The 27,085-nt window shown below is 33.0% G+C and overlaps 2 protein-coding genes and 1 long non-coding RNA gene across 3 annotated transcripts; 1 reads left to right on the forward strand and 2 right to left on the reverse strand.

Annotated features, from left to right (window-relative positions):
- The first annotated feature begins 5,923 nt into the window (after positions 1 to 5,923).
- On the forward strand, positions 5,924 to 7,887 carry LOC107854905. Its single transcript, XR_001670135.2, has 3 exons — positions 5,924 to 6,085; positions 7,188 to 7,248; positions 7,562 to 7,887. It is a non-coding gene; the product is annotated as an uncharacterized LOC107854905 (long non-coding RNA).
- Positions 7,888 to 9,454: 1,567 nt separating this feature from the next.
- LOC107854903 (CST complex subunit STN1) lies at positions 9,455 to 10,315 on the reverse strand. The gene has a single exon (XM_016699900.2). The coding sequence runs from the start codon at positions 10,072 to 10,074 to the stop codon at positions 9,580 to 9,582; it is 495 nt and encodes a 164-aa protein (XP_016555386.1). The 5' UTR covers positions 10,075 to 10,315; the 3' UTR covers positions 9,455 to 9,579.
- Positions 10,316 to 14,361: 4,046 nt separating this feature from the next.
- Positions 14,362 to 18,700, reverse strand: LOC107854915. The gene is made up of 3 exons (XM_016699911.2): positions 18,407 to 18,700; positions 16,622 to 16,930; positions 14,362 to 14,582 (listed from the first exon to the last, which is right to left on the reverse strand). The coding sequence occupies exons 1-3, from the start codon at positions 18,571 to 18,573 to the stop codon at positions 14,525 to 14,527; spliced, it is 534 nt and encodes a 177-aa protein (XP_016555397.2). The 5' UTR covers positions 18,574 to 18,700; the 3' UTR covers positions 14,362 to 14,524.
- Positions 18,701 to 27,085: the final 8,385 nt, after the last annotated feature.

The following is a 27,085-nucleotide window of genomic DNA, read 5'->3' on the forward strand; positions in this document are numbered from 1 at the left end:
GGAAGATCATAGTACGCTTGTTTAGATAAGGCCATAAGTATGAAGTAAGATTTGGGGCCAAGTTTTTATTTATGTGATAGTTAGTGGAATTTTGTATGTGTATGTTCTTGGGGTAGCTCGTGGGAGTGATATTGATAATTGTTTAGAGAATATGTAAAGTATGCCTTTATGAGTGTTTGCTTTGAAGTTCATATATGGTTATAAAGATAGGCTTAAATGACATGTTGAGATTATTGTAAAGGAACACTATATGCGCTGGCGCCTTCATAGTAAGAGTTCAGAGTAGTCATTGAAGTGGTAAGTCATGTTATACTTAGCATGTGATCTTTAAAGTAGATATAGAAGATTCCATCATATGGTTTAGAATAATAGTGTGGTCTGGCATGTTGAATTTTTGTGACTTAGAGTTAGGCTTGATCACAGCAAAGGGATTAAGTTATTTCCGACATTAGTAGAAAGATTTGTCAATGCTCATATGAGAATTTTAAGCTGAGTTGAATGAATATGATATTTAAGGAGAATAGTATAGTTAAATGATATTCAAGAAGTGTGCTAAGCTTGAAAGTAAGAAGTTGTAATGCCAAAGACCTGGTAATTCTATCCTAATTCAGGAGTTATATGCCTATGTTCCAGACTGCAGGGTAGTGTCAATGTGGTGATTCCTCAGTTGGATGTCTTGTGTAATCCATACCCAAGATTCATGGCTTCCTATTACTGCTAGAATTTCTTTAGAGATATGTGATGAAGAGATACTCCAGTTAAGTATGAGGGTGTAGCATAATTCAGTCTATATGGCCAATAAGTCAGCTTAGCAGTTAGATTCGCATGACTTGTTTTCTCGTCTTTGCACTTATTCATGCTACTCGAAATCTCAAACATGCTACTATTCCAAGATAGAGTTTACCAGCAGTTATGAGTATAGCCCAGTTCATGCATCATGCATTAAATTCAAATTCCAAATGTTTAGTTATGATTCAATTCGTAGGTGCCCTGTGATCGCCTCAATTTTCCGAGTATCTTAGTGAATTAAGCATTCATAGAGAGACATAGGGTACCAAGGGGGAGATAACCCATTCAGTTTCATTCATAGATTCTTATTACAAGCTTCACATCAGTTATTATTATGTATATAGCCATACGTTCATACGTCAGTTCAGTCAGATATGTATGCATTAGAAATGCATGTTCAATAGAAAACTTCAGCTTATCAGTGTATTCAGTCCTGCATTCATGAGAACAACTCGGTCACAGATCCATGCATCAGATATGCATGATTCATTATAAGAACTCAGCCTATGAGTAGCTTCAGTCATATGTTCCATGCCTCGGTTATGCATGTCGGCATAAGCATTTAAAACATCAGTAGTTCCAATCTTATAATCATGTTTCTTATTAGTGTATTCTTTCTTATGGAACATATCATGTCTGCGTTATCCCATACCCTTAAGACTTTGACATTCTATCCATCATTCGGGGATGAATGATCCCAAGGGGGAGATAATGTAACACCCTGCATTTCGGTCTAAAATAAAAAACCATGACTGATGCGTTGATAATCCTAGAGCCTTAAATCCTATACCAATTTGGCATGTTTATGTAGTATATGAATCCATTTGAGAATGAACTTAGACCATAGAGGTCCTTCAACTAAAGGCCAAGTTGAAACTATTTCGATCGATTAATTTTTAGTGGATGTTGTAATTTATGTCAGCTTTCATCAACCATAACTCTCTGTATATGTCGAATTAGAGATCCTACTATGTGTCAAATGATAAGTCTTCGAGTTAAATTTCCAACGATACCAATTTTGCTAAAATCCGACACCCGAGCAAGAAGTTATGGCCTTTCAAAGTAGTATGCGTCGTCTAACCAATCGCACATGGACACTGGAAAGCATATGCGATAGCATATGCGGTGCCTATGTAAATATAGGCGATATCATATGCGGCTCCTATGTAAATATAGGCGATATCATATGCGGCGCCTATGTAAATATATGCGATATCATATGCGGCGCATATCTTATGGTTTCAAGTGACTTAAACACTCCATTTTTGGGGCAAAATGGTCTTTTTCCCACCCTTATTCAGCCATAAACACGAAATTCAGTCCCCAGTTCTCCAAAATACATCCACATTCATCTAAAAAATTCTCAAGAACACTCCCAAGGGTTTCAAACTAAAAACCCAAATAAATCAAGACTAAACCGTGGGTTTTCAAAATTGATTAGAGATTCGGAATCTTCAATCCACAGGCTTCAAGAAGCACCCATTATTTTTCGAAATAGAGGTACGCGGGGTTTTCCTAAATTCTCATGGGCATAGAAAAATCATGTTTTAGAATGGGGTTTTTGAATCTATGTATATATTCATGTATTAAATGTTTTAACATCATTGTTTTGATCTGTTGACCTTTCCCAAAGTGATTTGAGAATATGAATATATGAAACCATGTATTTACGAATAAATTCTTGTTGAGAGCATGATTTTGGTGAATTCCCTCTTATTATGAATTTTTCAGATTTCTCATAGTATATGAATTGTTTTACAATGCATCCTTGAAAAGCACTATATGAAATAATTGAACTCTTGTTATGATTTAAAGGTGGTTTTAAATCACTAAAGAGGGAATCTAGCATGAATGTTTAATGTTCATAATGCATGTAATGAAAGAGTGCATGGATTTGCTAAAGGCACTAGACCACCATATGTTGATGAAGTTTTTGCATGATTTTGACTTGAGCTTTGAAACACGAAATCTTCTATATCAGTTGCATGTTTTTGGTGGTCTAAATTATGCTTTAAATGAAAGATTTAGCTTAATCTATTATGGCTCAGAAATCATGACTTGCAAATCTTGGTATGACGATACCAATTCAGACCAATGCCATATCAGACTCAAACTAATAGACATTTCAGACTATCATAATTTTAGACATTCAGAATATTGCATGTACAGGAAAGGTTAAAAATGGGCATACAGAGATGTTAGGTGGTTCCCTGAAGAGGGATTAGTTCAAGCAACTCATTGCCTAAAACTGTAGTTTGCCAACCCGGGTATATTATTATACGCTGACTTAAGTGTCGTGTGGTGTATCAGATTTAGGAACTCCAACCCTTGCGGCATACTCGGGTTGGAGGCTTCCCCGCCGAGTCAATGGCGGATTCCATATCACCCATGGAATATCAGTCTTGTAGGGGATACCACCTAACTCAGAAGTAATACACAGATCAGAGTTTGAGATTTACAAACAGGTTACATGTTTTCAAAAGGTGCCCATATGTTTTTCAGAAATTGTTTTATGCATAATGTTTGATGAACATGTGCTCTCACGTATTATATATATATATATATATATATATATGTTCAATTACTCTATTTTGGATTGGTTCGCATGCCAGTACAATTGAGCTGACCCTCCCTTCCTCGCAGGTATTGAGGCGCAGTCTAGGGTTCAAATCCTCAGTAGAGTCTACAGATAGGGTTATTTCAGAGTTCAGTTAGTGAGCCTTCTTTGATTCGGAAGGCCTAGTCATTTAGGTATTTATGTCAGTATAGTTTTGGTCTGCTAGGGGCCTTGTCCCAGTTATTCAGATAGTATGTCAATAGAGATTTCGCAGACTGTTGCAGATATTTATTAAATATTGTTGGGCATTTTTTCATGCCTTTAACTGTTTTAAATTTTTGACCATGTTTCTGTATTATTGTGTCTATTCCGTATTACTTTGATCATATGAATTATGTGCATGATTACCATGTAGACAGAGGGCGTTCCAGGCCTTCGGGTTCAGGAATGCTCATCATGGCCAGGGTCCCAATTCGGGTCGTGACAACTATGTGGTTAGTACTCCTAGATTTAAGGAATGAGGTTGTTCAATTATAGTGATAAGATGGAGAAGTATTCTTAAAGGATGTAGAATATGGAGTCTCATAGCTTAAGCTGGCATTTTTTTTTTACTCCGGGTTAGGCTTCAACATGGATGTACGATACAGTTAGACTCAAGATCTTGTAGTTATGTATTTTGTGGAAAATTTATAAGATTGAGATGTTGAAATGTGGTATTCATAGTTGAAATCCTAGTGGAGAAGCGTCGCAAAAAAATTGAAAGGTTATTAGACGTGTCATTTGAGGTAGAGAATATTTCTAGTCTATTCTTATGTCCCGCGAAAACCTCATCTCATATATTGTACCAATACTAATCAGGCTAAGGATTCTTAGGAAAAATCATACCTTACAATGTTATGATCATGTGCCATAGAACACATGCCAAGATCATGTCTATGTCAAGTTTCGTTATCTCGTGATTTGTGCTTACACAATTTATCTGGTGATGCCATGAAGCTCTTCTTGAATGCCTTTGTATGTTTTAATAGAATTCCTAATGTGAGGTTACATCCTTTATTCCATACTTCTATAGCTTCAAAAAAATCCTACGCATCATTCAAGGACGAATGTTTTCAAGGGGGAGATAATGTAACACCCCGCATTTTTCAGGCTAGAATTCAAACCGTCGTTCCAACGCGTATAGATCCGAACCCAATGATTCCTTGTTAATATATGTGTGATAATAAATTCTATAGTGTGATAATACCTTTGAATATGAATTGAGGTCACAAATATCTCCTCACTCAAAGATAAGTTGAAAAGTTTCTAACGATTAAGTTTTAGTAAATGTTTCATCTTGGGTCAACTTTCAACGACCATTAATCCTTGTATATAATTGTTTATATGGCCTACTATATACCAACATAAATATATTCGAGTCCTTTTTCTAATGCATCTGGTTTCACCTTAATCCGATATCGGAGTGGGAAGTTATGCCCATTTTACCTCAGCATATCCTTCTGTTATCAAGGTGACGACTAGGCTGATAGGTTATCAATATGTTGACAACCCATCCACCAAGTCATCAACCTTAGGCATAAACATTGAAGGAGGTGACGATTGGGCTGATAGGTTATCAACAAGTTGACGATCCATCAGCCAAGTCGTCAACCTTAAGCAGAACATGAAAGGGAGTTGACGACTAGGCTGATAGGCTATCAACCAAGTTGATATTCCATCAGCCAAGTCATCAACTAAGGAAAATTTTAAAAAAAATTATTCAACTACGGAGGGGCATTTTGGTATTTTCCTTACCCCAGAATCCTACCCCCACAAATTTAATCATACCATAAGTGTTATTATTCATCCCTAATGTAATGACCCTCACGGTCATTTTTTTTGTATTTTCATACATTTTTGGTATCCAGAGATTTTCTATAACTGCCCCAAGTTATTTATGACTTGTTGGGACTGATAGTTCGATTTTCAGGCAGTGTGTTTCTGAATTTTAGTAACATTTAATATATTGTAGAATATTTAATTTAAATTATCATTTGGTAAAAATATAATTTAGTACCCTTCTAGAATATTTTTGATATAGATAAAATTCTTTAAGTGATGATATATTTATATTACTTTATAGTAGCTTTTATAGTCTATTAATATTTTAATTGGAGATAGCAAATCTAAAAATGTTAAAATATTGTTATTATATAATAAAGATTTTATTAGAAATAATTTTCTATTAATTATGATATATTTATAATATTATATTTATTTTACGATGAACCTATGTAATACCTGAATATATACATAATAGGATAAGATTGTATGGAAAATCTCCAACACCATTTCCACGTGGAAGTGGAGGATCTGTTTTAAAGCTTAGTATGTCATTTGATTAAGTTAGGGAGTATGTGTACCCTTAGGTGGAAGAATCATGCATGCTTATAATTATTGGAAAGCCACATAGATGATTAAAGATGTCTTAATAAGTGGCATATGTAACCTTGTGTGGCAGAATGTATTCATGCCGTGTATATATATATTTATATACTTATTCGTGTTAATGGTTTTCTTTGGTTGATACATTATACATTAAATTTAAACAATGTTGTAAGCATGGCACTCACCCATATATATATATGTTCATAATCATTTGTTGAAGAAAAGTTTAGGAAAGAAAAATAATTATCCGCATTCGTTTATCCATCATTATTTGGAGGCTTCGCAGAAAAATATTTTAGCTTTGGCGTCCAGGTAGGCTAGGCTTACCCTACTTTTAGATTGAGCTTATATACTGAAATTGTGAACTATTATACTACCTTTGGATAAGTGTTTGTAGTTGTGTATTATTTGATATATATATATATATATATATATATATATATAACATGTCTTATTTATCCGAATTAAGACCCCGTTCTAGTAGATTTTGATAATTTGTCTTTCAATATAATATAGCATCTATCACTTTAGGACGTGGAGTTAAATTGAAAAATCATGAATTTGCCCCTTTAGAATTAAGATATGTATACGGTAATTCGACATATTTTAGGTTCTGTTCAGGTTCAGCATATACTTTATTTTTGTTATTGATTGTGAACTTTTGTACCACGTTGACATTGTTATAGTATGGTATGGATTTTAATATTACAGTTGGATATGGTTACTATGAGTTTTGGTTCGAGTTCGGCATTTGATTATTATGGTTACTATGAGTTCTGATTCGAGTCCGGCATCTGATTATGATTGTGGTTCCTTTGAGCTACAGTTCAAGTCTGGCATCTGATTATAAGTTCTGATTTATATTATATATGTGGCCTATTATTATTACCCACTATGTCCGGTTCGAATCCGGCACGTGTCCTCTTTTTATTATTCATGACTACCGATTTGAGTCCGGTATCTGGCTTCTCCTTACTATCTGTTGGTGTCGGTTCAAGTCCGGTGCACATCTCAATGTCTATCATGATTTCTTGAGATTGGCTCAGTTACAAATTATTTACGTTTATTTTATTTAATTGCTACTTGTGTGTCCCACCGACTTATGGGGGTACGGTTGGGTTAATTGTCTTCTTCAGTGTGCCTAACGGGCTTATGGGGGCCCAATTAGGTTATGTTTTATTTGTCTGTAATTACTTTATTATTTATTTTCTGATCGCTTACATTTATTCCTTTATCTCATTGGCGTAGCTTGGCAGTTGTTTACCTTTCTGTCTCTTTTTACTGTTGACTTAGATTCCATCCTTGCATTGTAGTTATACCGTTTCTAAATTGAGCTCAGTCGGTCGATGATGCCTACTGATTACCCATTGCTTTGGTACTCATACTACACTTCTGCATCTTTTTCCTGATGCAGATCCGAGTAGTAGCAGTTGATATTGATGTGATTCCTACCTTCCAATACTGATTCGGAGCAGGTTGAGTTTATTGTCGTCCGAGGATGATCCTTCTCTATCTACTCTGGTTTAGTCTTTTGTACTCAATACTACTTGTGTATATTGGGTATATTTTGGGATTCTGTCTAGTACTTTGGGTATATTTTAGTAGTGACTCTAGTACCGATCTTACAAGGTCTTGGGAGGGATTCTTTTGTGTATTTGGTCATTTTCCTTCCCTCGTTTTAGTAAATGAGAAATGTTTACTTTTTGTTGTTACTTTTTATTACTATTGCTATCATTATACACGATATTTTCTGATTTCTGCCTATTAATTTGTTACCTATTATTCCAGGCTATGACTTGGCTTGCCTACTAGGGGATAAGGTCGGCACCATCACGACTTGAGAAATCGGGTCGTGACACCTAAGCAGTTTTAAACATCTCATAACCCACTCCACTCTCAAGAACAAGAAAAAAATTAGGGTTTCTTCCAAGGCTCCAAGGCTTATACTTTCAAGGCTAGATTTCAAGCTAATTCAAATTCTTTTTCATCAAAAAGGTACATGGGGCTATCCTAAACTATATGGGCATAGGTTTTATAATTTCTACAAGTCTTAAACATATATATATACACACGTATATGTTATGAATTTTGATAAATTCATTTTAAAAGCATGCACGGAGAAAAACAATTTGATGAAAGTATTTGATGATCATAGGGTTTCTTTTCATATCTTTGGTTTATAATTTCGTGTATATGTGATTTGAACTAGAAGGATGATTTTGAATGTGTATTGTGAACCTCTTTTTATCCCATAATGATATTTATAAACTTTGTATGACATGAATTGTAAATTGTTGAGAGCATGATTAAGAGCCCTCTTTTTTATCAATAAGAATTGTGTTTAACAAATGTTGGGGCTAGTTTATAAATAATGATAATTTATTGAGTATTAAAGTTTTCGATAACAATTATACATGTGTTGAATGAATGGAATTTTCTTGATGGTCATATAAAGGGGTTTGAATGAGAAGGGTTATGGAAAGATACAATACGAATGACTTGCAAGTCGGGGTATAACGATACCCCGTTGTGAATTACCCTTAATAGAATAAGAGAAGAATGGTTTGTAAATATGATGCATGTTTTCTTATAAGATTAACTGGGCTTAAAGAGGGTTAGATGATTATCCGAAGAAAGCACGAGTTGAAAGACTCTATGCTGAAACTGTGATTTGCCGACACAAGATTATGGTGTCATGCTTTGTGATCTTGTGTACCTTGTTTCATGTCCTCTCGAATTGGGACTATGGTTAGGAGCCCTACTTTTTTATCTTGTTCCCTACCAAGATATGTTGATTTGATTGGGGATTTTGACACCCTGCTTTGTGATCTTGCGTGTACCCCTTACTGACACTTCAATCCTGACGGTAAACCTGGATTAGGGGCTTGGCCGCCAAGTCAAGGGCGGATTTCATATAGCTCGTGGAAGTATGAACTTGTAGGGTGTACCATCTAACTCAGTAATGCAAAAGCGAATTGTACCATAATTGAAAGAAATGTTTTGAAGCTCATCAAGTTATGCCCATATGGTTTCAAATGTTTTATGTCGACATGTTTTATGAAATGCTCTCACCTATGTTGTATAAAAGTAATTTTTTTATTATTCTGAGTACCAATACATTTTGTATTGATCCCCTATATTTCAAGATTTGAGGCTCAGATCCGGAGTCCCGCTAAGCAATAGATCAGTGTCAGAAGTTTGAAGTTGGTAAGCCTTCCTTATTTCGGAAGGCCTTGTTCATGTGATGTTTCATTTGGTTTTAGCTCATGGTTCGACTGGGGGCCTTGTCCTGGTTTCAGAACATATGCTATTTTCAGTTTAGTAGAAATTTCGCAGACTTATGTTAGATGGTTTTGGGTCTTTATGAACTTATGTCTGTATTGTTTAAATGAAATGATAAGATGACCATGTTTCCGGTTTCTTTTCCGCATTTTGATAATATATGAATTATGTGTATGATTGTCAGTTAGAGAGGGATCTCGTGCTTTCATAGCTCGGGATGCTCGTTGCGGCCACGGCCTCGGTTCGGATCGTATCATTTTTCATCAATGATTATTAAAAAATTAGACGAGATCAGTAAATTAAATACCATAGATTTTTTCTTGCCATTCAATTCATAAGTGAACATCTGTCTCTTATGGGCATATAATATGGATAAGTAAAGTTTATGTCCAATGCAACTTAACTTCATGGAGAATGTTTCTAATATTCTGAACAATTTACACAACAGTTAATGTTCAAGAAAATACAAGGAACGAAAATTTTAGTAGTTTAGTTGATTATTGACTATCAAAAGGATCAGTCACTCAGGCTGTAGGAGGAACAACAACTTTGTCATAACAATTGCGAGCCAACCTTAAACAATGTAGCCAATGCAGAATCTGAGAATTAGGATCCCTCTCTATAACAACATCGGAAACAGTAATCTGAATGCTCCCTCTGTAACTAGTAATCTTGCCACGAACACGAGCAATAACACCAAGCTGAACTTGGGCCGAAAAATCAGCGGCCATTTGGGAAATTAATCGAACATCTGATGGGCAACGACGGGAGAAGTGGGGCGAAGTTTCTTGGTTAAGCCATAGGATACAAGGGATGCAACCGGTGCCATCGTCGATGTCGAATTTGAGGAATCTGCTGGGTTTGAAGTCTCTGGTTACTACAATACCTACTGTTTCTGCACGGGAGAGGCGCTTGCCCTTGCGAGAAAAGGAAGTGGGATCGAGGGGGATTGGTTTGAGAGTGAGAAAATCGAAGGCTAAGAGCTTTACGTGTATGTTGACAAGGTTTGGAGCATCCATAATGGGAGTGTTTATCAAAGAATTTCGACTGATCTGTTCTTTCTAGTGTGTCAAGTGCGAGGAGAAAGATCCCTTTTCTTCTTTTATGTGGGGGGTGGGGCAGGAGATGGAGCAAGATGCCTAGATCAAGGTGAAGAAGAAGAGTCACGAAGATTTTTACTTTGGAAAAAAAAAATTTTTACTGCTAGTGTAGTATATTTTGTGCACTAACAATGAATATAACTTAAACTCTTTGATAAATTGACTAAGTTGGTACTGCATTATACTATTGAATCCAATATACTTTCTTGTTATATTATCGAACTAAATCAACTTTTGTCATTGGTAAAGTTATTAAAAATACTTTTCTTTTTAATATTTTTTTATCATAATAAAATGTAAGTCACGTGACGTATATTTGAATGAGGTGAATGTCAGGTTGCATGTTACCTCAGCATTTGATTTTTCCTTCTTCATTTTATATTTTTTGCTTCAAATTTTATTACTTAATTATTTATTTATTATTTTTTAAAACAAACAAAATATGTGAATATTTTGCATCCAAAAAAAAGTCTAATCACTATCACTAGTAGTAAAATATTTATGGCGGTAGCAAATTTTTTAACATTTCACTAACCTTAAACTCTCATCCACATGGCTCTCATTTTGCCATGATAGAAAAGTGTTAAAAAGAGGGATATTTTTGATAATCTTGCTAATGAGAGGGGTATATTTAGCCCTATAGTATAACATTAAGGATATATTTGGCCTATGTTGCACAGACTCTCTAAAAAATCAACGGGTGCGTATCGAATTCGCCAAAACTAGTATATTTTTAGAGAATATGACACGGTTGCGACATCGAAAATGAAAAGTTTCCGCAACTTAGTATTTGGCCAATAATATAACGAGGGACAAATTTAACCAAATTATCAAAGTAGAGGGGTATTTTTAACTAAATTTCCCTTCTACTTTTTACCCTAGCTTTCCTATTCCATTATGTTCCATATTATGCCAAATTATTTTTTATATTTTATCTTTTTATAAATTTGATATTTGAAAAGGACTAACTTTGAACTTCTCCTTTTACATTATTGATTATTGACGGTATGATTTTATTATTAGCATCATGACATAGACATGTTTAAGACTATAAATCTGAAAGTCACAATGTCATGTGGACTAATGGTATATTCAAAAGTAAGATTTAATTTCAATGATCTTTCTTTCGTGATCATTATGTCTAGTCAAATAGGTTAACATGAAATTAAACGGAGGGAGTACATAATTTGACACATCCAAATTTGGTGCAGAAGTTGGAGATTTGCCGAGCTAATATATACCATTATACCCCAAAACCCAAATTATGAATCTACTGATTGGTCTAGTCAGCTAGTCAGTTAACATAACATTGTCATTCTAGGAGCTAGGGATGATGTCAAATGGACAAATTGCATTGATTACATTTTCTTAATTATGGACTGAAGACATACTAGACAACCTTAATGTAACTCCCCCCATTTTCAAATTTGAAATCGAATTGTTGTTTCTACATGTGTAAGCTCTAATAGAAATTATTTCTAAGTAAGAACAAGTGTCATGATCTATATCTTCGTGTTTGAAATGTTTTTGAGGCGAAAAATATTCATAGGAATCACTTAGAGCAAATTGAGCTAAGAACCTTTGATTTGGCTAAATCTTTGAATTCGCTTTTACAAGGATCTACTTTGAACGTGTATAACTTTTGATACAAGTAGAATTTTGAAGCTCAAGACCCACCAAATTGTATATAATTGAGTCGGCTTTCCAACGGTACCAATTTCGCCTTAATCCGATACCCGAGTGAAAAGTTATAGCCATTTTAGTGAGGGAGGTAGTGAGGTCGCGCGATTAGCGTGCAACGCACGCTCCAGTCCACCCCTAGTTTACAGCAGTTGGTTCCGCGGTTTTAAGAGCTTTTTAGTCTTTTCTTACCTTATAACTCCCAGTCCACGCCTGATAATCCTCAAGGGGCAATATTTTTCCCCTATTTCATCAATTAAACATCTCAAATCCTCTCAAAAACATAACCCTAGCTCCTCCCTATAGATCAAGAATTCAAGCCTTTCAATTCAAGATTCTCAAGAAAGGTTTCAAGATTAGGTTTCCTATCTTCAAACTAATCAATATAAGGTACGTGGGACTATGCTAAACCCCATGGGCATTGATTTTCGGTTTTCAAATTTGTTTTAAAGGATATATATATATATATATATATATATATATATATATATATATATATATATATATATATATATATGTATATACGAAATTGTTTCAAGACCATTGATAAACTTGTGTTGAAATTATTACATTATGATGAAGTGTTGTGAAAATTATGGTATGAAGCCCTAAACTTGAATTGTTTTCGTGTGACTATGGTGATGCTTAGATTGTGAACTTAAATGAGAGCATGGGATATGTAATTCCCTCTTTTGCTATGAAATTGTATTGATTTCATACGTTGAGAATGGGTTATGCAAATTATTAAATGTTTGAGCCTGTTATGTATACATTGAACTGTCTTCATGAGATAATGGAAGAGTGATTTACTTGTTTTATGATGATCATGATTCCTATTTAGATTGGCTTAAAAGTGATTGAAAAGGTTGACCACCGCAGAATAAGTATTGAGAATGGTTTGATTTTTTTCAACTGTTTTGAAATATGAACTTTTGTTCAAATAGTAGAACTTTTGGGTGGTCAATAAACATCTTTTGAAATAAGATAAGGGCACTAGAGATGTTGTGACATGACTTGCAAGTCTGGGTATGACGATACCCTATTTTAATGTGCCCAAAGATTTTAATAAAGAAATAATTTTAGGATGAAGAAGATGTGTTTTAAAGAATCTAAAATTGGGCTTAAGAGAATTAGATGGTTACCCGAAAAAGGCACGAGTCAGATGACTCATTGCCCGAAACCATGATTTGCCGACACGGATTTATATTACCCGAAAGGGAAATTTTTACGCTGGAGACGGCCCTGTGGCATAGTAGATAAGCAGATTCTCCAACTCTTGCGGCAAACTTGGGTTGGGGGCTTGGCCGCCGAGTCAAGGGCGGATTCCATATAGCCCGTGGAATAGCAGAGTTGTAGGGTGTACCATCTAGCTCAGAAGTAAGACAAAGAGTAGAGTTGTGATTTGTAGAATGTGTTTTGAAAGACTCAGATTGTGCCCATGTGTTTTCAACTGTTTTAAGATAACATGTGATTTATGAAATACTCTCACCTATGTTTTATAAGTATTCATATATTTTGTTTTTGGATTGTTCCGCGTACCAATACATCTGTATTGACCCCCTATATTTCATAATCTGAGGCACAGTCCCGAGATCCCGTTAAGCAGTAGAGTTGTTTGGTCAGAAGTTGCAATTGGTGAGTCTCCCTTATTTTGGAAGGCCTAGTTATGAGTTATTGTTATTTTACTTTGATTCACGGTCCGACTGGAGACCTTGTCCCAGTTTTATTACGTATGTTAGTTCTTGTATTGTTAGAATTTCGCAGACTGGTATTGTGTGTTTTAAATGTTAAGAATTCCTTTTGAAATTGTTCAATTGAACTAAGAGATTGACCATGTTTCCGTATGTTAATATTCCGCATTTCTTTACATTGTATGAACGTTGTGTATGATTACCAGATAGAAAAGGACACTCGGGCCTTCATGGTTCGGGATGTCCGTAACGGTCAGGGCCTCGGTTCGGATCGTGACACTTAAGTGGTGTCTATTGCTTGGCTTGTCATGGCACAACTGGCTTTCGTGCTTGTCGTTGGGCACAGTTGTCTGTCGGGTTCGGTATAACCACAAAGCTTATTTATGCACCAACTATTATGGCTCATGCTACTATTACAAGTTACAACTTACACCGCCAATGTTCTGAAGGTTATATAATGGGGTCTTGAAACAGGAATCAAAGAGTAGTGTTGAGATATAGAACAAAGCAGGAGTCGATTTGTCTCACAGCCTTATCGGTGTTTATTAACTTAGCTCTTCCTCCCCCTTCGACATCTTGCTTGGACACCAGTGGATCCGGCAGCCAAAGGCTAACGAAACTGAGCAAAAAATAGAATGATTCACCTGTACACAACTTTAGGCAGCCTCTCAAAGAGTGCATACAAACAATTCCTAGGAGAACCAAGGTTAAATGCAGCTGTAAACTAGGTTATTCAATTCAATATAATGCTTCACACTCAGATGATGTCTTGCAAGTACACATTACGAGAATCAATCAACACGCTAATAAGAAAAATATGGTTGCAGACATTCTGTACAAAAAGAAGTCCATCACTTCAAACTCAACCAGAAATGCTGATAGATAGCCATCCCAGTCAATACAACCAAATATCTTACAATAATTCTGTTAATGTCTACTAGAATCTACTGAAATAAAACTACGGTTGGGTCAACAGAAATTTCTGTCACTTTGTGCAACTAAGATGAGGTCTTCTTCCGAAATAGCTTGCTGATGTCTTCTGTAACAATGTTGCTCCTGCACAAGTAATTAAAGCATCTATTAGCCACCATAATTAAAAACGTCAGTTACTAGCAGATAATAAAAATATGGCTCCCTAGTTGGTTAAAGAATCTTCTATTAAAGAACGATTACATCATATAATCCACAAACGATTTATACAGCTTTTGGCATTAGAAAGACTATCGGTTAGGTCAGCTATACGATAATTTCTTTAGACGTTGTGATGCAAATCCAACTTAAGACATGATGCTCAATGAAAATTACGATATCTCATTCCTAAAATTTCCATTTCTCTCCGCTATTCATTTTGATTAATTCCGTCACTGTTCAACCCTTGATTTTCATCTTGCTATGCTCTTTTCAAGCTCAAACCTTTTGTCAGACATTGCCTACCAGCAGCCCAGCTAGAACTTTTACCAAGGAGTGTCAAAATATGAAAAAGTAAATGTACGAAAAAAATCAAGGGGATTCAACACATAGTATACATACATAAAAAGAAAAATTACCTATCTACACAATGTAATTTTTCAGCAAAAGTGTCAATTAACGCTCCATAAATACATATGGTTACGCCACTGTTGCCTACCATAAACCCCCTATAATTCACCAATTCCTATGTTTAATTGACCCCCAATATGTGCCACTTTGACCATGGAAACAGCTGTATGACTTTTTTAGGTTTTGGGCTCAAGTGAGGTACAATAATGTTGAATCTAAGGGTTACTCTAGTCTATAACCACGAAGGAGAGTAATTTAAGGATCATCTACCATAATTCATCCTTTTCTGGCCAACCTTAACCATGTAGGAGCAGTAATTTAATGGGCCCTCTACCATAATTTCATCTTTCTCCTTCTGCTTTTTTTCTGTTTGCACTTCTCTCATTTGCTAATTTTGCCAGCTTCTGAAATACATTTTCCTACCATAGGGTCCGATTTTCACTTTAATTGCCTTGCAGATATGCTGCTACTCTTCTTCTGTTTCATTACTCTCTAGTTGTAGCAGAGGAAAAAAATTCCCCATGACTGCACCTATTGGACAGCTACACTTTCTCTTCCCCCCTCTCCCATATCCTTCTGCATTTCTTTGCTATTTCTTCCAGTTGATGACAGGAAAGTAAAAACCACATGCAACATTTGATTAAATTACACTTTAGAAGAAGTTTATGACCTGAAATTGTTTATGCTGCAAGAATTCCTCAAAAACCATAATGAAGCATGTACATAATGCAATTTCATTACTTGCTTACACCAAATATGCAAGCCAACTATCCTGATGGAAAGTGTAATCCCAAAGCACACAACTTGTTCCTGTTTCTGTGGCATTCACAGTCGTTCTTTAAAATATGCACAACAAGGCAATTGCAGAAAATAGAATCCCCTATGTGAGCCTACATTAGATTGTTGTTGCAATGACGGACCAGTATTTTCCCTTCTTACCAAATACAAAGACTTTAGGATGTTCTCCTAATTCTAGCTAAGATGCACTGAATTTATGCAACAATAACAAAATAAACTATTTGTGAGGCTAATCAAACGAAGTAGCTAGTAATGTCTCATCAATTACGAGCATAAAACCTGAATGTGTTGACAAATAAGGATAATAATTATAGAAATATATTAAGGACAGAAGACAAAGTTACCTTTTTTCTTTTATAATTACACAAAAGGGAAAAAATGGGGGGGGGGGTCACTTGAAGGAATGTGAAAGACATAGAGCCTCAGAATTCAGATTATAATTGTTATTATATTATTTTTCTTTTGATAATTAACTCAAGCATTAAACAAGTTGAATGTCCATTATTGACATGGTTGAAATGCGATAAATAGAAGTCGGCCCAGTAACTTTGTTACATATGAGGGAAAGCACTTTCCTTATTGGACATTATACACAAACAACTCAATAAGAGAAATGGAAATTCAACTTCAAGAGGATTTGGCAAAACATAATAAGAACAAACAACAAAACAGATAGTGATGCACGATAAGATTTGCATAAATAGACGAAATTAATACAGAGCATGCAACAAAACTCGAAATTTCAGCAAATAACTGACCTTCCGCTAAGTTGAGGTGGGAGCAGAAGACCACCTCCTGTTTCAGGGACATTCTTCATATGAGGCAAATTTCCTTTAGGAATCTTACTGTGTGGATAAGTGGACACTGATACATTTATATCCCGCTTCCGTGTTGCATTTTCAGCCATGGCTGCTGCAACTCGGGAAGAATGGTCAGTATTGTGTCCAAGATGGCCTGGCATCGTGGGTGAATCAAATAGAAGTGATGCATCAGGGAGTTTCAGTTCGGAGGACTCCGATAAACTAGAAAAGTGTAATGCTTCTTTATTTAATGACGAAGTAGTCCTCCTGCATATGCAATGAAATATAATTGAAGCATTTGCAGCAGGATAAATTTGCAAGCTGAAGCATTGTCATGGTATAAATTTGCAATTCACCATTCTCTGACTAAAAGTTCCTCCTCTAAATGCATGTCATCCATAGTTTTCACTTTTCACTAGACTATAAAATGTGAACAAATAAGATCATATGCTTCGACTAATCATCAACAGGGGCATACTTATATTTATATTTATAGTTGAGCTGCATGAGTCAGATCTTCAGATACTTTCCCTTTCAAACTAATCAAATTGTTAATTTATAGCACACTACAGGACTGCTAGTCTATAGTATTCGCTTTGGATATTCTCAGCCAACAAAAGCCATTCTATTTAACGCAGTAAGCTACACTTCACTGTTACCTTTGAAGTGCTTGAAGGTGTTCAAACTTCAAACTATGTTAAACTAACAAATCCCATGCTAACAAACTTATCAAGAAAATAAAAACAAAACGAACCCATGCTACTGGTTGGCCTTAGCACATTTTACACAGAAATTTGAAAGCAAACTTTCAGACAAATCGCAGCAAGCTTATTATTTTATCAAACCCTGTACAATACTTGGTCCACCTTGTATGAAAGCTGTGTGGTATGTGGGAAAATACTTGGACTAGCTTTATTCCAGAAAATGCAGAAATACGGAGATTGTTTTATCATCTGGAGATGAGGGATGGTAGTTTGGGGAATGTGCCTCGTATAAAATAAGGGGCCAGAATCATTTTCTTTTCCCTGTCCTTCCTTCTTGTTAACCTTCCCTGTCATCCCAACTTGTCCTCATCCCCTTTGGCCTGGCAATCTGGCAGTCCTTCACCTTATTAGTCATTCAATTAAGAAATGCTTCACTATCTTAACATATTTTCCTTTATGGTAGTTCAGTAGGCACTAAAAAGCACAAATTAACAAGCACAAGTACTATAAGCTTGAGCAAGAACACTTTCTTATTCCAACCAGTGTCAATATTTAGCTGCTTCAATTTACCGGAGATCACTGAAGTAACACTTGTTCTATTAGTTAACAACCCTTTTCATAGCTCATCATGTATGAAAACTTTTATTTATTTATTTATTTATTTTGTTTTGGTTCTGCAATTTCCACCCCTTTTATTACCAAACCAGAATCCAAGTCCTAGAACACTACAAAAAAAAAAAAAAAAAAGAATCTTGACTCATTAGGCAAAACAACTAAAATCCACAAACTCTATCTCAAAATCCAAGTTCGAGAACACTACAAGAAGAAAAAATCCTGACCCACTAGGCAAAACAACAACAGGCCACAAATTATAAGTCCCACAACACTAGAAAAACATTATGAGCCGTTAAGGGTGCTGTCTTCGATGCACAGAACAGTGGGGATGGGGGATAAAAAAGGAGGAAACATGTGAAAGAATAAAACCCTAGTGGAGACCGAAATAGAAAAATGGAAGTGAATGCAAAGGAAAGAAAGTTACTGGTTTTGCGGCTGCGGAGGAGGAAGATGGGGATTGTCATTTCTTGTTGGTGATGGATCCAAAAGGGTGGGGGGTTCCTCCGCTTTGGTAAGTTGCTTATCTCCTTGGGGTTGTTGGTGAAGGCCTTCTTCTTCGTCAGAGGATGCATCATAGTCCACCAAAGACATCTTCGTCAGAGGATACTAGTTTGCAATAACAATTTAAACTAGTAGTATTTATTAGCAGTATTTATTTATTATGATAAAATATTTATAGTTTGATCGACTTATGTTACCTTCTCAGAAAACAAAATACTTTGATCATTTGCTTTTTGTTTTAATATTACTAGTTTAGGTGTACGTGTGTTTTGCACTATATATAGTTAATTAATAATAAATGAATATTAAAAAAATAAATTATTGTGTGTACGTTATATTATTAATTTTAAGACAAAAAATATGAAAAATATGATAATTCACCATATATTTTCTAATGTCTCTTTTAATTATTATAGACATGTGAAATATATTAAAATATACTTTAATCTTGTAGTTTTAAATATACTGTATGGAAATTTAGAAATAGAGTATTTTAAAAAAAGATATTGAAATGAACTAAAAAAAAGGTAAATAAACAATTGAATTCATATTTTTTTTTGTATGCTAAAGAAATAAGATATTTGCGTGCTAGAGTATGTATGTATACAGGAAGACATTTCTTTGTATAATTTCTTTTACACCGATCATTGATTGAGCTAACCAATACTCTTTCTTTTGAGAATTTTTAGGTTTCATGCCTTATAGAGTTTTAAAATAGTAGTACTACTCTTTTAGGTACACATTTGTAGTGCTTTCTAGCTAATTAAGATTTAATAACTTTTTTTTGTTGCTTTCAAAGTTCTAAATATTTTTTCTAAAATCCAATTAAAAAAATAAGATTAAATCACAATTAGTACAAAATTTTTAAAAAACTTTAGATGAAAATACATGAAAAAAATTCACGATATTCAAAATTAAGAAAAATATGGAACAAACTATATAACCACTATCATACCTCATTCCAGTGCTCAATTAACTTGAAGTATCTAACTACAAAAAGGCAAATAAGATCTATTAAAAAAATAACAATTGACATCCTAATGATCTATATTTAAATTAAGATAATCCTCAGGTTCGAATCAATTAAATATTGTATTTGTATTGTTGATATAATTCACTATTTGGAAAAAGAAATCAATTAAGAAAAAACACTATAAAAGTCAAGTTACCAATCTTTGATTTTTATATACTACTTAATTCGACGGCAACATACTTGTTTCGTTTAATTTTCTGTTAAAAAATATTCACCTAAAAAAGAAACATAGAAATTATCAGAAAAGGAAAATGAATCCAAGATAGAAAGAATGACAATACATAATAAATGCAAGAAAATTAAATCAAATCCAAAATAAAAAAAATGGATAAATAAATTTAAAAATATATATATATATATACAAATTTACATCAAAATGAGAAAAAATTCTCAAGTTTACCTCAAATCAAAAGGAGCAATTCTCAAAATTGTGATGGCCTCTTTATACTTACAATCAGTGATTAAAAAAATTTAATGATAAGTCAAATAATTTAATAAATAAAAATCAAATCTCCTAAAAACCTAATCCCATGAATAATTCTCAGAAAGAAGTACATGTAGTTTTTTAACCACAAGGCATAGATAAAAAAAATCCTTAATTAGTAAGATAACTAATTATTATGCATTCAGAATGACCTATTAATTTTTCGTAACGAAATGCGATGATCCAAATAATTTATCTAAAATTATAAATAAGTCAATCTCATTACTAATTATCATGAATTTCGAATGACCAACCAATTTCTCGAGATAAAATACGACTATCTAAATAATCTGTCCAAAATTGTAAATAATTCAATTTCAAATCACTAATTGTATATGAAAAACTATAAACAAAACTCACAAAGAAATTTCTCAATTTATAATTGTTTATCAAAAGATACATCATTTAGTATTGTAAACTTCAAAATCAGTCTAAAATTTTAGAAAACATACCTCTGAACAAATTCACTTCAAGAATCTGCAATTTTGATAAAGAATATGAATGATTTATTTATGGTGGAAAACATAACAGAAAGTAATAAGACAAACATTAAGATCTACTATAAAAGAAAAATTCGTAAAGAAAGAAAACCTAGAAATACAAAAGTGATAAAGTTCATGAATGAGATTGTGCAATAATATATTTTTTATATATATAGGAGACCCTAAACCAAAAAAGGAATTAAAGAAGTAAATATTGTCTAAACCAAAAAGAAATTAAAAAAATAAATATTATAGATTCCAACACCTAAAAAAGGCCAAAACATAAAAAGAATATTCTCTCAAAAGTGATTTCTCTTATAGTGTTGCCGTCAAATTAAGTAGTATCAAGTTACCATAATTGTTGATCTTTTTGAGATGCTCATAGCTTGTTGCACCTCTAATAACATTCAACAGTAATCTAAGATAATATAACTCACCACTTCCAGGTGGAACAAAAAAAATCCTCCAGATAGAAAATGCAGAAGTTTCTCTTTTCTTCCATTTCTTTGCATCCTATTTTCATACAAACTTGAGCGAAAATTCTGCATAAGTTAGTTCTCTAGCTTCAAAAATTTTCTTGTTTGCCTCAAACCAACTTAAGAACATTGAATCTCTTACACTCAACCTATTGGCAACATTATCAATTGAATCATCATCAGAGAATATAACATTTTGTTCATCTTTGAGATGAAATACTAGTCTTTCTACCGGAGATTGCTTATAGTGAATTTGAAATTCAAGTATTCTCCAAGAAGCTTCACAGGATGATATGTATCGACAATCATAATACATATTGATTTTATCAACATTTGATGAATCTTCCTCATTTGCGCTTTGAGAAAAAACAACAGTGACACGATCATTTCTCTTATTAACATACTTAAATAAGTACTTAATAGATTTGGATTGATTGCACCAATCAATATTAATATGAGCACCATACTTTAACAATAAGAATCGATTGTGCGGAACTACATACCTGTTCCAACTCAATAAGAAAATAAATAAATTATAATCCTTCTTTGAGTGGATATTGTATCTTCAATTCTTATTCCAAAAATTGATGGAATAGATATTTTATGAGCACTCTACATAAATACAAAAAATTGATTAAGCAGTACCCCATACCTGTTGTCCAAATTAATACCATCTTTCTTGATAGTTTTACCATCTTCCCTTCTTCTGTAAATAGGATAACCATTATCATCAATTGTGGCTGACTGTACAGTTTTCTTTGAAAAGTACTTTGTACATCTACTATTCTGCATGCGAGGAGAGTAATTCCTAGCAGAACCACACGGCCCATGCATCATGAATAACTGCACCGCTTGATAATAGTAAGGATCGATCAATTCATCTGGTATTTCTACTGAAATAATTCTATCAATATCCACAGCAGAGGGATGCTTATTATGCTCATGAAGAAAAAGTATAATGTGAGCATGAGACAATCCTCGTTTTTGAAATTCAACTGTATAAATCACTGCATCAAATAAATTTATTGGATGAATAAATAGTTGAAATTCATATTTAAAGATATATAAATATATGAAAAATATATGTATATAAAAATTATAAGTGAGGAATCAGATATACCTGCTTTTACTCTTTCAAAAATTCATTTGTCTCACAAATACTTTATTAAGCAATCTAATTTTATTTTGAAAACCCTGAATAAAATATTTAGACGATCCTCAGAGTTTAAGCCTCCACTCTCTACAAATCTACAGATCTCTGGTCATTTTGGATTGCAAGTAAACGTGATGAAGAGATCAGGGTAGCCAATCCATTTGCATATTTTCATAGCATCTTGATAATTCTGAAGCATGTATCGTGCACCTCCTGTGAAGCTTGATCCTAGAATTATCCTTTTTCCTTGAGAAGATGGATCAATTTCTCCTCACAAAAGTGCATTTTTCAACCCTTTATACATATGAGCTCTCAACCGTTTTTGATTAAATCGGATATAGTTCAATCAAAAAGATTCGAACATTGTATAGCCATAAACCAAGAATTGTTCAAACAATCTTCTCGAAGACAGAATTGGAGGAACTTCATTCTTCTTATCTTAAATCTTGTAAGCAAAATATTCTTGGCAGCTAACATATCCCTTTTCTCGGGATGTTTTATCTTCAGCAGTAGTAATAGAGATGTCCTCTCTATAGTCATCTTCACCGTATGAAAAAAGCAAAGGATACTGCAAGCTTAAATATGCAGCATTTAATTCATTAATTCTTTGTAACTATCCAAAATGACTTTCAATAATAATGTCTCTGTCACTTTTGGATGGTTCAAAATCTCCTACTATCAAAACAGCTACCTCTGAAATCGTTGGCAAGTTATATCTTCTTCCATCGGTGCCTCTTTTGCCTATTAATCTGAGTTTAACTTTGGAGCTTCTATCTTCTTGAAATCTGTCTCTTACCATTCTGAATGTTTTAGCTAAAACATTGCGGTTATCAAGCATTTGCTTTAGATCACTAACAATTGTAGCATGAAGTTTGTTTATATCTTGACCACGACTTCAAAGAATTATAAAATGTAAATTATCAAATATGCCTTTTCATGTAAAATATTATCTAGATATTTTTACTCATAAATAGTTAGAAAACACTAACCTTACGGCATGAATTCTATTCTGCACTTCATTGTCCGTATCATAAATATATAATTGAGCGAACTTTGAAATACATCCCTCAAGAGGTAACAAAATTCCAATTCTATGATAGTTCTGTCCAGACAATCTGAATGTTCTTGGTCCTCGACTTTGATTGACAGATGCATCAACCTTTCCTCCCATTGAAGTAAATGAGAACAGAGAATTATAACTCCTAATATTCTCTCAAAAGTGATTTCTCTTAGAATGTGCATAAAATATGAAATGGAGAATAAAGATTTATATATGAAATGTGATTATGCTTCGATGGTAAGATAAAAATAGATGTTTTCTCTAACCAGGTCCAAGAAACAATTGGATTAGAATTTGAGGAGGCTTAATTATCTTTGGCAACTTTATCTTTTCATGATTACAACATAAAAAAAAACTCTGATCTTGTAGACTTTTCGTCTGTTTGATTCTTTTTTCGTATCAAAAACATGTCCCACAATGTTCACACTCATTAATAGCATCTCTGATATCTCAGTACTCTATCAATCATAAAAAATATATAGAGTTAAATTCATATCAACTCACTATTTTTATGATTTCTTATTAGTTACTCACATATATGTAAAAGTTAAATAGTGCATACCTTCATTACAAATATTCCCCCAATTGACGTCATCCTTTAAAAAAAAATAGTAAATCAATTTATTTGCAACGAAGATACTGTTTTAAATATCAATATCAATTGAAAATAATTGATAACCAACTTAGTTACACAATACATACCTTCACAATCATCTTCATTGTCTTGACCTTCATCACAAGGAGCACAATTTAAATCAGGCAGTTGATCTTGACTTTAGGTACCTATAATGAATAAATTTTAGCATAAAATGAGTAATTAATAACTCCAAATAGTATCCTTGATAGAATTTAAGTATTTTATTAATACTTAAATTTAGTAATGATTTCTTATTAAGAAACTTTGAGCAATTCATGAAAATAACCTCAATTATATTGTGGTGTAGAATTATTATAACTTAAATTTTCACATTGCATATTAAAAATACCTGAATTAGCATTTTCAGTCACCAAAATGTCTTTACCCTTCCTCTGCCTAGTATTTGGGGAAAACAACTTTCAGAGTCTGCCATTAATAAAAGATAAAAGATGTTTTTAATGACGTGTGGTAGAAAATGATAATATATTTATTGATAAAAATGTGAGGAGATTCAAATTTTACCATGATCAGCTGGAGTACAATTTAAATCAAGCAGTATATTTTACCTCAAATCTGTGATATCATTAATTAAGATGCTTTGACCCTTCTTCTGCCTTATGTTTAGAGAAAAACATATTTCAGAATCTGTCATTAACAAAATATAAAAAATATTTTTAATGACATGTGGTAGAAAATGATAAAATATCTATTGATATTTTTATAACCAATTTGATGAAAACATGAGCAGATTAAAATTTTACCATCACTAGTTGGAGCACAATTCAAATCGGACAGGATATTTTGCCTGGAATCTATGATCTCATTAAGTAATATGTCTTTTCCCTTCTTCTACTTTGTGAACAAACAACTTTCAAAATCTGTCATTGATGAAATTAAAATTTTCAAATAAAAATATAAATTCTTTCAAATAAATCTAAATAGTAATTTGATAAAAATTTAAATTTTGTCTTCAAAGAAAGACTAATCATTGCTCAAATCACGTAGCGGAAGAGACTTTGAGTAATGTGCCGAAGGTTTTGATGAAGAAACTTTTTCAAGTCTCTTTATGGATACACTAATTGGCGGTGTACAATTTTGATATGATGAAATTGGTGCCACAACCTGTCCCTTTCTTTTATCTCCATCTGTTGTATGCATTCCAAACATTCTAATACCACTACTAAATTTTGAGTTATTGAAATTTTTTTGTAATATTCCCTGACATGCAATTCTATAAATTGACATATTTTAGCTTGGTAAGTTCTTTTGTTTTCTCAGTTCATTGACATCATCACTTAGAAAACACTTCTTATTTCTCAATTAGGGTACTATTTTTTAACATGTTAAATTACGACAAGTATATTAATCGGGTAGAATGATATAAAAAATATAAAAATATTATATATATTAAAACCAACTATTTAAAATATCAGATAGAGGCAGAGAAACTCTTTCCTGTTGTTCGATAACATTTACTCTGTCAGGTGTGGGGTTAATATTCTCTATAGATAAAATGATATTGTTTTAAAAATAAGATAAAAAAAAGAAGGAACAATTTGAAAATTTTAATTAATAGGATTTTAATCACTAAATATATATACGTTTTTCATCTGATGAGTATTTGGCCCATTTTTGATTTTGTAGGATTCTTCTATTTAATCTCGCTAATTGTGTTGCCTGATTTTTCATATGTATGTGCTTCGTAATCTGAATTTCATATGAACATTTATGAAAGTTAGTTTGTTGAGAGAAGAGAGAGAAAACGGTTGAGAGAAAATTGAGACAGTCGCTCTTATTTTTGTTATACATATGTAGTAAATTATCTTTTAGTTTTTATTTAGGAATAATTTTTCAGTCTTTATATTATGTCTATATCTTTCACTCTTAGTGTTCATATTTAACCAAGATATTTATACAATAGAACAATCTGAAGTTTATTACCTTTGAACTCTTTTTTAATTTCAAATCATTTACTCTAATTTGCAAAGCTGAAATAAAAAAAAAAATTAAATCAAGAAGAATATTTTACCCCAAGCCATTTTAAAAAATACTATCTTTGAAGAATTCGATATATGTGTGATCAGCGAATTATTTTTACTATCAATTTTATTAATGTGTAAACATATCACACACATCTCGATTCAGTCAAATATTGATAAAAATTGCGTGACCAACAAATTATTTTTACTATCAATTTTATTAATATCTAAACATATCACACACATCTCGATTCAATCAAATGTTGATAAAAAAATTATTATGATAGATATTTTTTATATTGTATATTGTATGTTTCACTTTATTTTTATTATATTTATATATTATATATTATATTTGTTATATTTTGTTTCACTTTTTTTTTATATTTGAATGGACTAATTTGGATTCGGGGCATGATTGTTTGATTGGGCATTTGTGCTTTCACCCTTTTGTATGTCAAATTTATTTTTTATTAGTATTTTGGTATATGTTTGTTAGTATTTTTTGCATAATTTAATCGGATCTGGGAGGATTGCTACTACGCGATGTAGTTGCTACAGCGAGGATAACGACATACTTGAACTCAACATAAAGAAGTTGTAGAGCTCTTTCATAGGGTACACTCTACTGTACCTCTCCAGACCTCTAACATGTTCATTTATTACTACGATAAAATAAAAAAGAACATTGTATTTGTTCTTACTATGAAAAAGAGCAACAATTATGACCTCGTTTATAAAATTCTTTGATCAGCATGGAAAGATAATATTTGTTGCTTTGATCTTGCGTTACTTTTCAAGTATTGTTCTTGCCTTACTATGATAAAATTTTATAACTTAACTGGAAAAAGTGAGAAAAGATATCTCTTTGTGTGTGTGGTGATTGTTAGGATGAAATAAAAAATTTAAATAAAACATTTCAATTCTTGTTCATTTAAAGAATCATTTCTACAGTGTCAAAATGATAAGTAACTGTTGAACTTGTTTTTGATGTTCTAATGCATTTTATATAAAGTAGAGATACATAATTCTAATAATCTGTTTACTTTATGTGTGACATATATATATATATATATATATATATATATGTATGTATGTATGTATGAAGAAATATGTAGCAAAGGGTGGTTCGAAATTCTTCTTACTATGAAGCTGCTAACCAAATGCTTAACAATTCTTTCATTTCCTTTAAATATACAAAAGTATGCTTGACAGAATAATCATTTGCTTTCATTTCCTATATAGCTGCTAACCAGATGCTTATTTTGCTAGTTTGTCACTTGTATTTAGGTCTCAAG

The sequence above is a fragment of the Capsicum annuum genome, chromosome 1 (genome assembly GCF_002878395.1).
Source record: "Capsicum annuum cultivar UCD-10X-F1 chromosome 1, UCD10Xv1.1, whole genome shotgun sequence".
NCBI classification, from domain to species: domain Eukaryota; kingdom Viridiplantae; phylum Streptophyta; class Magnoliopsida; order Solanales; family Solanaceae; genus Capsicum; species Capsicum annuum.

Excerpts from the sequence above, each read along its gene's own strand:
- LOC107854903 (XM_016699900.2), bottom strand. The coding sequence starts at position 10,074 with ATGGATGCTCCAAACCTTGTCAACATACACGTAAAGCTCTTAGCCTTC.
- LOC107854915 (XM_016699911.2), bottom strand. The coding sequence starts at position 18,573 with ATGTCTTTGGTGGACTATGATGCATCCTCTGACGAAGAAGAAGGCCTT. Across the intron at positions 16,931-18,406 it reads CCTCCGCAGCCGCAAAACCA|GAGGACTACTTCGTCATTAA; the intron begins GTAACTTTCTTT and ends TTGCATATGCAG. Across the intron at positions 14,583-16,621 it reads CCACCTCAACTTAGCGGAAG|GAGCAACATTGTTACAGAAG; the intron begins GTCAGTTATTTG and ends TTACTTGTGCAG.